General features: G+C 43.8%; 1 protein-coding gene across 1 annotated transcript in view; it reads right to left on the bottom strand.

Moving 5' to 3' along the window:
* The window catches only part of LOC121922615 (nuclear factor 7, ovary-like), a 17,402-nt gene extending 7,325 nt beyond the window's left edge, over window positions 1–10,077 (bottom strand). Inside the window, exons 1-5 of the mRNA XM_042452233.1 lie at window positions 9,891–10,077; window positions 7,343–7,939; window positions 5,740–5,835; window positions 3,472–3,705; window positions 1,842–1,864 (exon numbers count right to left, since the gene is read on the bottom strand). Of these exons, the coding sequence (XP_042308167.1) occupies window positions 1,842–1,864; window positions 3,472–3,705; window positions 5,740–5,835; window positions 7,343–7,768 (779 nt within the window). The 5' untranslated portion in view covers window positions 7,769–7,939; window positions 9,891–10,077. The remainder of the gene's footprint in view (window positions 1–1,841; window positions 1,865–3,471; window positions 3,706–5,739; window positions 5,836–7,342; window positions 7,940–9,890) is intronic.
* Window positions 10,078–13,817: the final 3,740 nt, after the last annotated feature.

The following is a 13,817-nucleotide window of genomic DNA, read 5'->3' as shown; positions in this document are numbered from 1 at the left end:
ATCATCATCATCATCATCATCATCATCATCATCATCATCATCATCATCATGCTTTATTTATATAGTGCTGTAGATTGTAAAACAAGGCCAAGAGCCACAAAATATATATTGTTTGGCTAATCCACATAGAGATGCCAACTTTTCAACTATAATAGAGTTTTTAAACCATGGTTTCCTGTGATTATAAGATATTAGGACAGGATGTTTTATATCCATGCTGGGAAAAACATATTCACCTGATCTCTGCAGACTGAGCTGCTTTTTGAAAGGTACAAGAGCAAGTCATTGTCCACCCCCACCTTCCATTCAATAGGTCAACCTTTCCCACACTCACAATGTGAAAGACCCATAGCTCAGTGGTAGAGCACATGATTTCTATGTAAAGATCTCATATTCAACTATGGCATTTACAGGAACAGCTAGAAGAAATCCCTCACTGAAACTCTGAAGAGTTATTGCCAGTCAATACAGATGCAGCCTTTCCAACCTGATACCCTCCATATACTGAAGACTATGGACATATCTATACAGGCCACTTAATCTGGTTTTCCCCTGCCTTTAAGGCAAGCTGTCTTCAACACAGGGCCAAAGTTCCGATTCAAGTGCAAACTGTCTTCATGAGGCCAGTTCTGCACTGCATCTGCCCCATCCCTGCATTAAAATGAATTACAAAGACTTACATTTTGTTTCAGATCTTCCAGTAAAACCTGAAGTAGCAATGCCGGGCAGCTGTCCACACATATTTCTCACTGTGCTGCCAGGAGCCACCACTATTGTTGTGAGTTTCTCCCTCTCAGATCACAAGGCATCCAGCCATGTGAAAAACTCTGGGCACCCTGTTTCTGACCTCAGAGGAAGTAACTTGCAACAGTAGCAAAGGGTGACAGCAGAGATGTGTTTGTAGACATCTGCCCAGCATTGCTATGGAGTACACAGATAACAGGGAGAATTGGGGTCAGCACTAGTACCAGAGTACTTTGGGTGCAGCTCAGAGTATTTTGGCTGGTGTGAACAAGTGCTATGACAGCCATCATCCATGACTGGGGCTGATGGATATAGGAAATTACAACACAAGTCCTGTTCTCGCAGGAGTCACATCAAGTTTTTTAAAATGGGAACACACCACTTTCAGAGCAGTCATCACCAGATATCTTCTTAATCGCATTTTCTTAATCACTGCTTCCATCTTCTCAATACTGCTTCCTAACCGTCCCTTAACTTCCCTACCCTATGCCCTACCAAGCATGCCTTTTCATTATTTTACTTTATTTTCTTATTGCTTAACTTATTTCACACTGCTTCAGAGCTCTGCTACTGTGAGTTAGGAAGGAAGACAGAAAGAGCGGGGGGGGGGGGAATAAAAGGAATCAACCTGCTTGGGCATAGTGGGAGGGGAGGAGGACAATGGAAGTGGAGGGGAGACTGACATAAGTGACTGCCAATAATGCAACTGCTTGGCAGAGATTTTTTTGTACCTGGGGACTAGCATGATAGCAAGATCATAGACAAGTTTACTCCATCAGTGAAAAGGGACACAGCGGCTACAGGTAGGAGGCATTGTCATGTAATAAGTATTGCCAAAGTCGCTTTTTTCCCTGGTCTAATTACAGTTTAAAACCCATATGCAGTAGTCTCCATAGTCCAAACTATATGCTGGCTATTGGATTGAGGAAGTGAGACAAACTAATGATCTGATTCATTATAAGACAGTTTCTTATTTTCCTACATGTATGAGTCAGACAAACAGAATCTTCTGAAACTTCAGCCTCATTGTGGCTGTCTTTTTATGCTTTACCTCTCTGTGGTTACTTGTTATACAAGAAAAGGCAGATGCTACTCACCTCTCCAGCAACTCCTTTGCTTCCTGGACAGAAAGAAAGAGAAAACGGCAAGGTGATGAAACAACTACAAATGCCTCTTGCCTACAGTATTCATCATTTTTCTCAGCAGAGGCAGCTGGACAATTTTTAACGGATGCATGACATACAAGCCAAACATGTGAACATAGAAGAAATGGTGAGAAAAGGTTCATCTCTCTGGTTATTCTTCTGCCCTGTTCCATCCAACAGTCCTGATTTGGCACAGACATTCCTGATTAATCCTCTGCCATTTCACTTTTTACGCTGCTTTTAAAATATCCCATTTTCTTGCTTTTCCTCCCATGTCCCCCTATCTGTCTTCACATTACTTCAGTTTTTTAAACTGACTTCAAAACACAAAAGCAATTAACTTGGAGGGGTGGTGTAAGAATCTTGCCTTTCCCAGTAGGTTCAAGGCAAATGTAAAGTGCTGCAGTCTCTGCTAGCTTGTGGTGCCATCTTGACCACACTATAAGGTTGCTTGGTCAGATTTGTCCTGTGAAATATTGGAGGGTGTGTTGTCCCATGGCCATTAAAGGCAAATAACCACTCCCAGGAAAACAGACAGTCCCTTTGAGGCCTGCTGACACAATTCTCTTGGAGGATGAACAGGCCACCCTTTCAGCACCAGATCGAGGCTGCAGCAACTACATGCTGTGGCCCAATCTGGCCTTTTTGCACCGTGGAAAGGGTGCCCTAGCTGCCAGTGCTGTGGCTTTTGGTGCTCCTTTGGTGCTGCATCATCTGGGTGCAATACCAGAGGAGCACCCTGACACCACCTACCATGTGGCAGGGTGTGCACTGTCATGCCAGCATGGGGGCAGAGTGAGGGTGGGCGTCATGTGGATGCCATGCCTCCACTCCACCTCGATGCTGGCCTTTATGACCGGTCTGTCGAGGCTCATAGTAACCTATTTATTCCTCCCTACACCCAGTAGATACACACACACATACACAAATAAAATGCATCACTAGGACTGGTGTCTCCCAGTGGTAACTCATGGTGTCATTCCTCATTGACCTCCTCCCATACCACACCATATAAAATTCTTAGTAATGGATTTTGTACTAATGTTACTCATAAATTTTATCATAGTTATGGCACAAACTGCCACCAAAATTAAAATTATATGTTTAAATTACAGTATCATACACAGAGCCTAAATGTATTTACATGTACATAATTTCATCTGATTGAAGTGAAATTTGGTAAGATGTGATGTTTTTAAAGAAAATTTAAAAAGCATTTAAAAATAGTTTTAAATATAAATTAAAAAAATTAAAATTTAATTTTAAAAAACTGTGACTTCTCCTTTTTCTTCCTACTGAGCCTCACACCACTCCCACCATCTCTTCAATGCTTTAAAGGGATTCAGGTGAGCACCTCAGCCCATTTCTGCCCAAAGGCAGATGTTTGGGAAACAGCGGTGTTGGTCACCCTCATTAGGGTGTCACCTGTTGCAGCTTGCACCACCACCAGATGAAGTCATGTCAAACTGCATTACTTTTCCAGTGTAGATGTAGCCAAAGTTGAACATAAGGGGCTAAGCTTGGTATTCTTTCTCTTTCTGACATCCTTTCCAAGCTTACCTCAGACCAAGGCCCTTCTCACCTTGAGGAAGCTGATGTGGTCTTTGCATTCAAGTCCCGCCCGTACTTGACAGAGGGTTTCAGACCAAGAAGCCACCTTCTCATTTAATTCCTTTAATTTTGTTTCCATTTGGGCCAAGTTCTTTTCTCTTTGATTCTCCAGGGCCTCCTTTAACCCCAGCTCTCTGTCATTTAGCAGTTGGTGCAACTTCACAAACTCCCCAGAGAGATGGTCAGACAAGGATTCAGAGCAGGTCTGAAAGGGCACAAATAGGTCAGACCTGAGGTTCTGTTCTGTAAAAACATGACCACCATCTAACCCAAAGCCAAGAACAGAATGTATTTTCCTAGACCCATTTCCCCAAGACCTGTTATCAAATCCATACAACCCATTAATCCAGGCAACTGATTATGCTCCCAAACATTTACTTGCTAGAACAGATGAAGGAAATATTTACAATATTTTCAACAGCATGGCATAGTGGTTTGAGTGTTGGACTATGACTCTGGAGACCAAGCTTCGGTTCCCAGTTTGGGCCATGAAACCCACTGGATGACCTTGGGCACATCACATGCTCTCAGCCTCAGGGGAAAGCAAATGGCAAACCTCCTCTGAACAAATCTTACCAAGAGGACCCCCATGATATAAACTGAATTAACTTGAAGGTACAGACAACAAAAACAACAACAAAGCCAATCAAATGTCTTGGGGGTTCTCACAACCCATGGAAGTAATAGCATTCTCCTGGGCCATCACCACCATAAACATCCATGGCAATACAGGGCTGGCATTTATTCTTGATGTTATGGATGATTAATCCCCACTGGGTTTATAACACTACAAAATGTGTGGTGCTTTGCTATCACACAACTACATCACCACTACTACCACCTGGCTTGGCATCAGATACAGGAAGGGTATGTTTGTGTGAGAAGACAGTGTACCACAGTATATCTAGAAAAATTAAAGCTGAGGTCATTTGCCATCTTTATGTAGCCTGATTTGTAGAAGAAGAAAACAACATACTACCAGGAAAATTCTGGTCTGAAACCATGCTGGCAAAGTATAAGCATATAACTATTGGTTGTGCATGCATATACTTTATTTAGGACAGGATGCAGGGGATATTCTCTATCCCTTTGTGCTCTGTCCAAAACCTCACTTACTCGAGAAAACAAGCAAGTCTTGTGGGCTCCTGCTAGTTTACCAGCACTAGAAGAAGGAGCAGCTGGTTTTGGCTATGAGGATAAGGAAACAATGGATGTTCTATCTCTTATAGCTGAGACCAGCCACTTCCTCCTCCTATGAATCGCCTCCCCCACTCCCACCTATACTTGTTAGGAGCAGTAGCCCCATACAAATTGACTACTTCTGGGGTAGAGGCTTGATCCAGAAATCACATCTATTATATGGATCAATATGTAACCAGAACAGTACCACACACACAGTAGGACTGGGGAAATCCTAATGTTTATAGAAGTACATGATTCTTTATGAAAAAAAATGTCCTATAGAGGTTTGGGTGAAGCAAGATTTTCACAGTTTTCACACTATGAAAACTAAGAATGGTTGTAGGAAACAGGAACCAAAAAAACAGGAAGATGTGGGACCAGAATGGAGCAACCCCAAAAGGGATAGACCAGCTGCCTGTATGGAACTCTAAACAGGCAGACTTCATGCTGTGACATTTTCTTCATGGTCACACTTGCATGATGCAAATAAGCAGTCTACATATTTGCCTCAGACTGGCATCCTCTAACTGAGCAGTATCATGCCAGCAATTGCTAATATCAGGTATAAAATAACACAAAGCAGGAAAAGTATCTACAGTCATGGATTTTGAGATGACAAGAGGCAGATGCAGTTTAACACTAAATGGAAAATTCCAAGCACACTTCAAAAAAGCTAATATCAGCGCAGGACAGACTACCCAAAAAGGGTGGACTCCCAGCGCCTGTTTTTCCACCGGAGGGAAGCCGCAGCCGCGCAAACCACATGGCTTCCCACCGGTGGAAAAAGAACCTGCGAAAAGCGGGTTCTTCTAAAGCCACGGTGGTGGTGTAATGAGTGCGCCACTGGCGCAGTGGTTATGAAAGTGCTGTGCAGCACCGCACGGATGCCACACAGTACTTATGTGGCTCCCATGCTTACAGGACGCCACCATTGTTACGCCCTCATCACGTGCTAGGGTTGTGGGGCACGTGGGCTCTCCACCCCCAGGCAACCCTAGCATATGACAAGGGCGTCGCAAAGGGCCCGTATGTACCGGCCCATAATTGCCTGCCACACCTTTAATTCTATAATGTTCTCTTGCTGGCGACACTGGCTCATTTTCAGACGCCTGAGACCCTCCTCCAGAGGCTCTAGAGATGCCTTTAGTTGGTCCTAGAAGGAAAAAAAGAGAAAATATTCATCATTATTTAGGGATAGATAGTTTTGAAGAGGAAAGGAATGAGCAGAAGTGTCAAGAACAGACAGTGACCCCTTCAGGCTAGTCCACTGCAGCAAAGTGTCTCTAAAGCAGTGGTTCCCAACCTGTGCTTGGAGGAGCCCTTAGGGCTCTGTGTGTACTTCCTAAGAGCTCCGTGGCTGCTCCAGACAAATGAAAGAAATAAAAATTGAATGAAATTAAAGAATAAGAAACAAAAAGTAACACTACTCCTGAACACCGTTAAGTTGTAAGACATAGGGTAGGCCTCTTAGGGGCTCCCCCATAGAAACTGATTCTAAAAAGAGCTCCATGAGTCAAAGGGGTTGGGAACCCCTGCTCTAAGGTATTTTTCTGAGTCCTGTAGGCAACAAAAGTGTGCTGAAAATCTTTGTGACCTCTGGAATTGTGAAAGAGCTAACAACTTTTGGACTCAAATTCATAAACTGATGAAGCATATTCTGAAAATTAAACTTCAGCTGGATCCTGAATTCTTTTTATTAGGAATTTTAGCTGATCATTCAGAAAAGACTCATGGAAGAATACTACAGTCTATGACAATGACAGCTAGAATGAGCTAGGCACAAAGATGGAAGTCTGGCTTTCAATGGTTTAAAGGGCTGAAAGGGAGAGTCAACGGTTTGTCATTGTGGCTATATGTTTGATGAAGGATCCCAGCCTTTATTTATTGATTTGATTTGATTTACAATCGTCTTGTTTCCTAAAACTGGGATTTGGAGAGGCTCACAAAAGTTTTTAAAAACACAGACACAAATGAAAACAACCAAACAAAATAAACAAACATTATAATACACTTAAACAAATTACAATGTTACAACACAGCTGAATTAAAAGCAATTTTTACAGGAACAGCAGTTAAAAAGGAGAGGAGCAACTTCTTAAAAGCCCATCTTGAATTACCAGTAGCCATTCTGAATAAAAAGGTAGGTACCTTAACCTGCCACAAGTAGGATAACAGGAGATAGAGCCACCATCAGGCTAGTCAATCTTGGAAAGAAGTTTTATAACCCAACAGCAGTTACTGAGAAGCCATATCTGCAGGCTATAGCCATTTAGGGGTTGTACAGACTGGCCATTATGGTGTCCACATGACATATGCCCCGACTCCACCCCAAGACCGGCGTGATGCTGCATGCTGCATCACATGGCACGCAGCATCACGGCGCTCCTCTGGTGCTGCATCTAGATGCTGCAGTAGCAAAGGAGCATGGGAAAGCTGCACACCAGTGACTATGGTGCCCTTTCCAGGGTGCAAAAAGGAGAAGTATTTTGCACCTCGGAAAGGTGGGATTGAGGCCGTGGCATGTAATTGCTGTGGTCCCAATCTGGCGCTAAAATGGGCGGCTGCAGGCCACCCTTTAGGGGAGATCTATCAAACTCCATAGTCTCCTCAGAAGAGAAGCAACTCTGTTTTACCACAACTAGAGCATGCCTGTCTCTCACCTGATAAGCCAGAACTGCATTTTTGATGGGCAAGAAGTCATGCCCACGGTGCTGAGGCAGGTCCCGACAGATGACACAGACTGGTCCCTCATCCTGGCTGCAGAAGAGTTTGAGTGGTTCCTCATGTTCTTCACAGAAATACCAGCCTCCAGTCCCTCCCAGCTGAGGGCCTTCATCCAGTTTAAGAAGCCGGGCCTTCTCTGCCAGGCTGCACAGAGCTCGGTTGATGGCCATGTGGCGTAGGGCAAATGGTCGCCGGCATTCAGGGCAAAGCCCACGCCTTTGGCCCTTGGGAATGCAGGGCTCTAGGCATGGAGCACAGAAGCTGTGGCCACACTCCAACATGTGAGGGTCCCGAAAGATGGAGAGGCAGATGGGGCACAGCAGGTCCTCAGTGAAGCTGGATACCTCTCGCACTGAGGCCATGTTGAGCTCTTGCCACGTTTCCCAGATGTGCTGCGCTCTCTACCTACTAGCTTGGTGTAAAATTTTCTCTCGACTGACCTCAAATTTGTTTTTCTGGCAGAGTGTCTTGAGTTTCTGATTTAAGGTTTATTTAGCTGGACAAACCATCAATGGCTCATGAATTAGGATACCCTGTTTTTAACAATAACAGTAGAAATAATGAAATGAATAATACAAAAGATGAAGAATTTAGTTGCATGGTTCAGCTTCCCTCTATAAATATCCACATCTCTTCCAACTATCTCGATTTGGCAGGGAAAATCCCAATTAATCCTCTGTTGTCCCTTTTTTCCAACTGCTTTTAAAATGTCCCTGTTTCTCTCCCCTCTTCCTTTGTCCTCAGCTTACTTCAATTGCTGCAAACTGAATTTAAAGTGCAAAAGTTGTTTGCGGCTATTAACTCTGCGGTGGGAGAAGAGGGGACAGAATCCTGCCCTTCCCAGGAAACTCAGACAAAATCAAACTGCTGCAGCCTCTCCTAGCTTGTCTGTTTTTCCTCGTTAATTTGTTTTACCAGTTTGACCTCCTGAGCACACCTTGATGTTGCTTGCTGTCAGGTGTCCCAGTTTTCATCATGAAATGCTGATGGTATGTATCCAATTGTTTTTGAATAGAATAGACTACTACAAATCCCTGGATTGCAAAGGATAGAACATGACAGTTAAAGCCGTGTCAAACTGAATTAATTCTGCAGTGTGCCAGCAGTCTGGAACACTTTAAAAGTAGCTTTAAAAGTGGGGCAACAGAGGATTAATCAGAACTGTTCTGACCAAAGTGGGACAGTGGTACTTCTGAGCCAGTGTGGTGTAGTGGTTTGAGCACTGGACTATGACTCTGGAGACCAGGGTTTGATTCCTGGTTCTGCCATGGAAATCCACTAGGTGACCTTGGGCAAGGCACACTCTCTCAGTCTCAGGTGAAAGCAATGGCAAGTACCCTCCCCCCCCCGAAGGAATATGCCAAGAAAACCCTGTGATAAGTTCACTTTAGAGTGACCATATGTTGGAAACAATTTGAAGGCACACTACAACAACAACAATGAAGAAGACTTTGGCCAGCATCACTGTGGGAGGGAGGAAGCTAAATTCCCTCCTTCTCCGCTATAATGCAGAAACAGCAGTTCTGGTCAGGAGTGCAGAGGGAAGAGGCATTAGTGCCTTCCTCCTGAAAAAGCCCCTATGATCTTGCACTGCGTTGTTGACGTGGGGATATGAGAAAAGCTCCCCCCCACACACACACACACACACTCTCAGTGAATGCACATGAGCATTCTTGCTGCTTCTGGAATCCCTGTGAAGTTCAGATGTGGTCTCTGGGGCTGAAAATGTTGTACGCTTTGGTTGTACAATAAATCTGGAAGGCATGAAGCTGGTACCAGATGCCTTGATCCATCTAATGCAGGGATGGAATCACCTATCCCCCCAGAAGTTGTCAGATTGCATATTCTAATAGCTCTTGCCAGTATAAGTAATGCAGAGAGTGCTGGGAGTTGCAGTCAAATAACTTCTGGACTGCCTCATGGTTCCCATTGCTGATTAAATGGGTGCATGGTGACTTGAGATCTGAGTCAGCTGCATGAGTTTCTGTAGTGCACCAAAGCACAGTTGCCTCAGATAACCCAGTATCACATGCTAGTACTGCAACATTGACTTTCAAGAAGATTTTTTTAAAAGAAAAGATTAATAGCATATAGTGTAAAAGCAGCTGACATTTAAGAATCATAACCCTTGCTCATTCAGGGAGCACAGTCCTTTAAACAAGTTTAATTTAGATATTTAACTTTATACTAATTTCATTTTTCAAAATTCAGCAGCCCTTCTAACAACTGCCCACTTTAATGTACTCTCTCTCTCTCACACACACACACACACACTTTAGTTTGCATTTATGTCACAAATTATGTGAAGAACAAGTTTACTCAAAAGCAAGCCCCACTGATTCATTGAGATTTATGTGTCAGTAACTGACATTTGGAACTTCATCCACATCTTCTAAAGCTGTTTCTTTCATGTGATTGAAACGATGATGAGATCTCGTTACATGCCAAAGTCGACACTGAAGGGAGCAGAAGACACTCTCTTACCCTTGTAGCTGAAACTCTCTTTTTTCTCTGGAGTGGCTGTATCCCATTCTTCTCCTACTTCTCTTTTCAACTTTGAGAATCAGATTTGAGAATCAGATCTTTTTCTCCCTGGTTAGGTACCACCTTGTCATGTACTAGGGTGCACCTCCCTCCTCAGCACCTCATTCCTTTCCCAGTTGTCCTTCCCCTTTACATCCAGGCACAAACTGCAGTGACCAAGGACTCAGTAGTGGAGTACCAAACTGCAGCAGGGCTCACATCCATATGATAGTGATGATGCGGCATTCCTTTCCTCTGCAAACTGTGCCAACATTCTTGCAAATCTGACTCAGCACTCTACTTGCCCATTAACACTGCAGCCTCCAGGTCGGAGGAGGAAAGGGGCAGCAGGTGGAATAACCATGCATCGTACACTCAGGGTGACCAGCTGTCATAACTGCCAAAGAGGACAAGGCACCCCAAAATGTGGTACATTCAGGAATCCTGAGAGTGAGGGTTCCAGGGATAGAGGACAGTTAGGGGTAGAGTCTGAGTGGGAAAGGACTCCCTACCGTTTCACTTCCAGGACTCTAGGAAAGGGAGTGGCTGGAGTGTGATATCCTGCAGGATAGTGATAGCTTTGGTGACTGTTAGGTCTAATTTTAAGAGAGGAACGTAATAGAACGATTGAGTGAATCTTAGTTATAAGAAACTGGTGATTTAGATAAAGAGTTATAAACCCAATGGTAACTATAACAAAGTAGAAAGTAACATAAGATATCATATTAAAACCAACACTGCTAAACCTTGAAGGACTCTTTTTGCAGTCTGGGGGTGCTTCTGGACTCGTCGCTTCCCCTCACATCTCAGGTGGATACGACAGTTGGGAGCACTTGTTATCAGCTTCGGCGGATACGCCAGCTGCAACCCTACCTGGGCCAGGGGGACCTTGAAACGGTGGTACATGCTCTGGTAACCTCTCGGTTGGATTTCTGCAATGCGCTCTACATGGGGCAACCCTTGTACCAAACCCAGAAGCTTCAATTAGTTCATAACATGGCAGTGAGGTTGGTCACTGGATGTTCCAGGACCAGCCATATAACACCTGTCTTACAAGATCTACATTGGCTGCCCATTTGCTTCCAGGCGCAATACAAGGTGTTGGTTATCACCTATAAAGCCCTAAATGGCTTGGGCCCAGGGTACTTGGAGGACCGCCTCTCCCCATACAATCCACCCCACACTCTCAGATCGGTTGGGAAGCAATAGCTAAGGGTTCCCAAGACAAGATACACCTCATCTTCTGAAAGAGCCTTTTCTGTCTCGGCCCCGCACATCTGGAACTCTCTTCCTGACGAGCTCCGCTCCGTTACCTCCCTTGACCTGTTTAGGAATAAGCTGAAGACCTACCTCTTCCAATAAGCTTTCCCCCATGCGTTGTGACATCTGTTCTCTCCCCATCATATTGCACTTTCAAGCTAGTTTGTTGTTGTTTTTAATGTCTGTAATTTTATTCTGTTTTTAACATGGTGTATTTTTAATGATATTTTATGATGTTGATACTGTTGTAAATTGACGATGTTTTGTACCCTTGTTGTAACCTGCTTTGATCTCTTTTTGGAAAAGCGGGCTATAAATAAACAGTATTATTATTATGATTATTATTATTCCCAATCCATCCCAGAGGAGGCAATTTTTGATAACTGTTCTGAACAGTTCTCAAAAAATCATGTTCTTTGGGATGGACTGTGGACGGAAAGGAATGGAACGGAACGGAATGGGGACTTCTGTGTACAGTAAAATGCACCCCCCACTCATTACCCACTGGTTCCCAGCCCCTTTCGTTCCGTTCTCATCCCATGCCTGGAGCCCTTGTGTGATAAGGTCTTGAGTCACACTCCCACGGCCCCAAAAACCTTGTGATAGGGTCCCTCAGGGTAACTATAAGTTAGAAACAACTTGAAGGCACATGGCAACTGTTGTGAAGTGAAGAAAGCTTACAAAAATTAAAACAAATGCAGATGAAGAAAAGTTCACATCACAGATGGAAGTTTTAAATTTCTTGTTTTGCCACAGACCAATCAGGAATCCAAAGAAAGTTGTGGGGACACAGGACTGAAACACAATTTTCAAATTCAGTCAGCATCAGGTCTGCACCAGACAAAATTGATGAGTCCACCAAAGCTAATGCCAGAGATTTCTTTTTCTGTTTGTCTTTAAAACTGCCACAAGATTACAGTGCACCCTTGTCTTACATGGGGGATCCGTTCTGGACCTCTCCGCATAAGGCAAATAGCACATATGCTCAAGCCCCATTGCAACTCCATTAGCGCGGCTTTCAAAGTAATAGCAACAAAATGGAAGAACCAGATTGTTTATATTTTGCTTTACATCTGGCATAACCGTTGTTGCTGTTGTTGTTGCTGCATCCCTATCACAGGATTTTTTTTGGCAAGATTTCTTCAGAAGAGGTTTTGCCAGTGCCTGCCTCTGAGGCTGAGAGAAGTGACCTACCTAAGATGACTCTGTGGGTTTCCATGGTCATAGTCTAAAACTCAAACCACTACACCACAATGACTCTTTCTTGAGGCTTTGTTGTTTGTTTGCGTGTGCCTTCAAGTTGTTTTCAATTTACAGCAACCTTAAGGCTCATAGGACTTTCTTGGCAAGATTTGTTCAGAGGAGATTTGCCCTTGCCTTCCCCTGAGGCTGAGAGCATGTGACTCACCCAAGGCCACCCAGTGGGTTTAATGGCAGAGCAAGGAATCAAACTGTGGTCTCCAGAGTCCTACACTCAGACCACTATGCCACACTGGCTCCCATTCCCAGGTACTACCTGTGAAATAAAATGGTGCTCCGGCAGACATTTTCTTAATTTGGAAAACTCCTAGATCTGAAAAGAGCTGCAGGTAGCACTTCTGGAAGTGGACCCATGCTATATTCAGGTGGAAAATTCAGTGGCAAAAAACTTCTGATAACATCGGGATGCCACCCAAATTAAGCTTTAAGATGGATAGAGGTACGTCAATTTAGTAAGCCATGGGATAGGCTCCTTATCTGCAGCCTGAAGAAGTTTGACAATTTTAATTTTGGCCCCTGCCTACATCCAATTTGAGCAGGTCTATGATAAGGGGTCCTAGTTTAATTAATTTAATTAAGCCATAGACAACTGGACAGAACCCTACATGATACACAAATTGGTTAGTGCATAATTCTCAGACAAAATGACTCAGTGATGACAATTCTGTGGATGGGGGTAAGTTTCCAGAGTATGTCCCAGTTTTGAATAAAAATATTTATTAAACTATTGATGTTGTGCGGTTGTAACACCCAGGTGCCCTAGCCAGTTTAGCCAATGGTGTGGAACACTGAGAGTTGCATTCAGCAACATCAAAGGGGCCATATCATTCTCATTCCTGTTTTGAATGTTGAATTGGAATAATAAATCTGTGGCAGCCAGCACTCTATCTTTTCCTCCCATAACTCCTAATAAACAGTCATCTGCCTTCCTGCACAAGTCAAGCTATTTGTGTGATTCACATTTATATCTGTTTTGAAACGTCTTCTTTCAGGCCATCAGATGAGGGGGGAGGGAAGGGTAGTGACTTTAAAATAGCTCTTTTCCACCTCTGCATCTTGGTGTGTTGATATATGAACAAAACATTCTGAGTCAGAACTAGATGCCACCGTGTGGCGCACTAAACCCTGCACATTTTTAAATGGTGGTGTTGTTCTTTAACTATGAAGTTACATTGACTTTTCATAACCTTATCTCCTCCAGGCAAAACTGAAGCTAGAAGCGGGTGGAGCACTGGTATTTCCTGCAGGCTCTTGGTGCTGTGTTCACCGCCTGTGTGTGCGTATGGTTTTGGTAACTGTGCATGACTGTGGCTCCAGGATCCAGCCTGTGGTACTGACCCACTGAGGACCTGAAATTTCAGCACCGTG

Source organism: Sceloporus undulatus, chromosome 2, assembly GCF_019175285.1.
Source record: "Sceloporus undulatus isolate JIND9_A2432 ecotype Alabama chromosome 2, SceUnd_v1.1, whole genome shotgun sequence".
Classification (NCBI taxonomy): domain Eukaryota; kingdom Metazoa; phylum Chordata; class Lepidosauria; order Squamata; family Phrynosomatidae; genus Sceloporus; species Sceloporus undulatus.
This window is presented reverse-complemented; position numbering and strand designations above follow the sequence as displayed.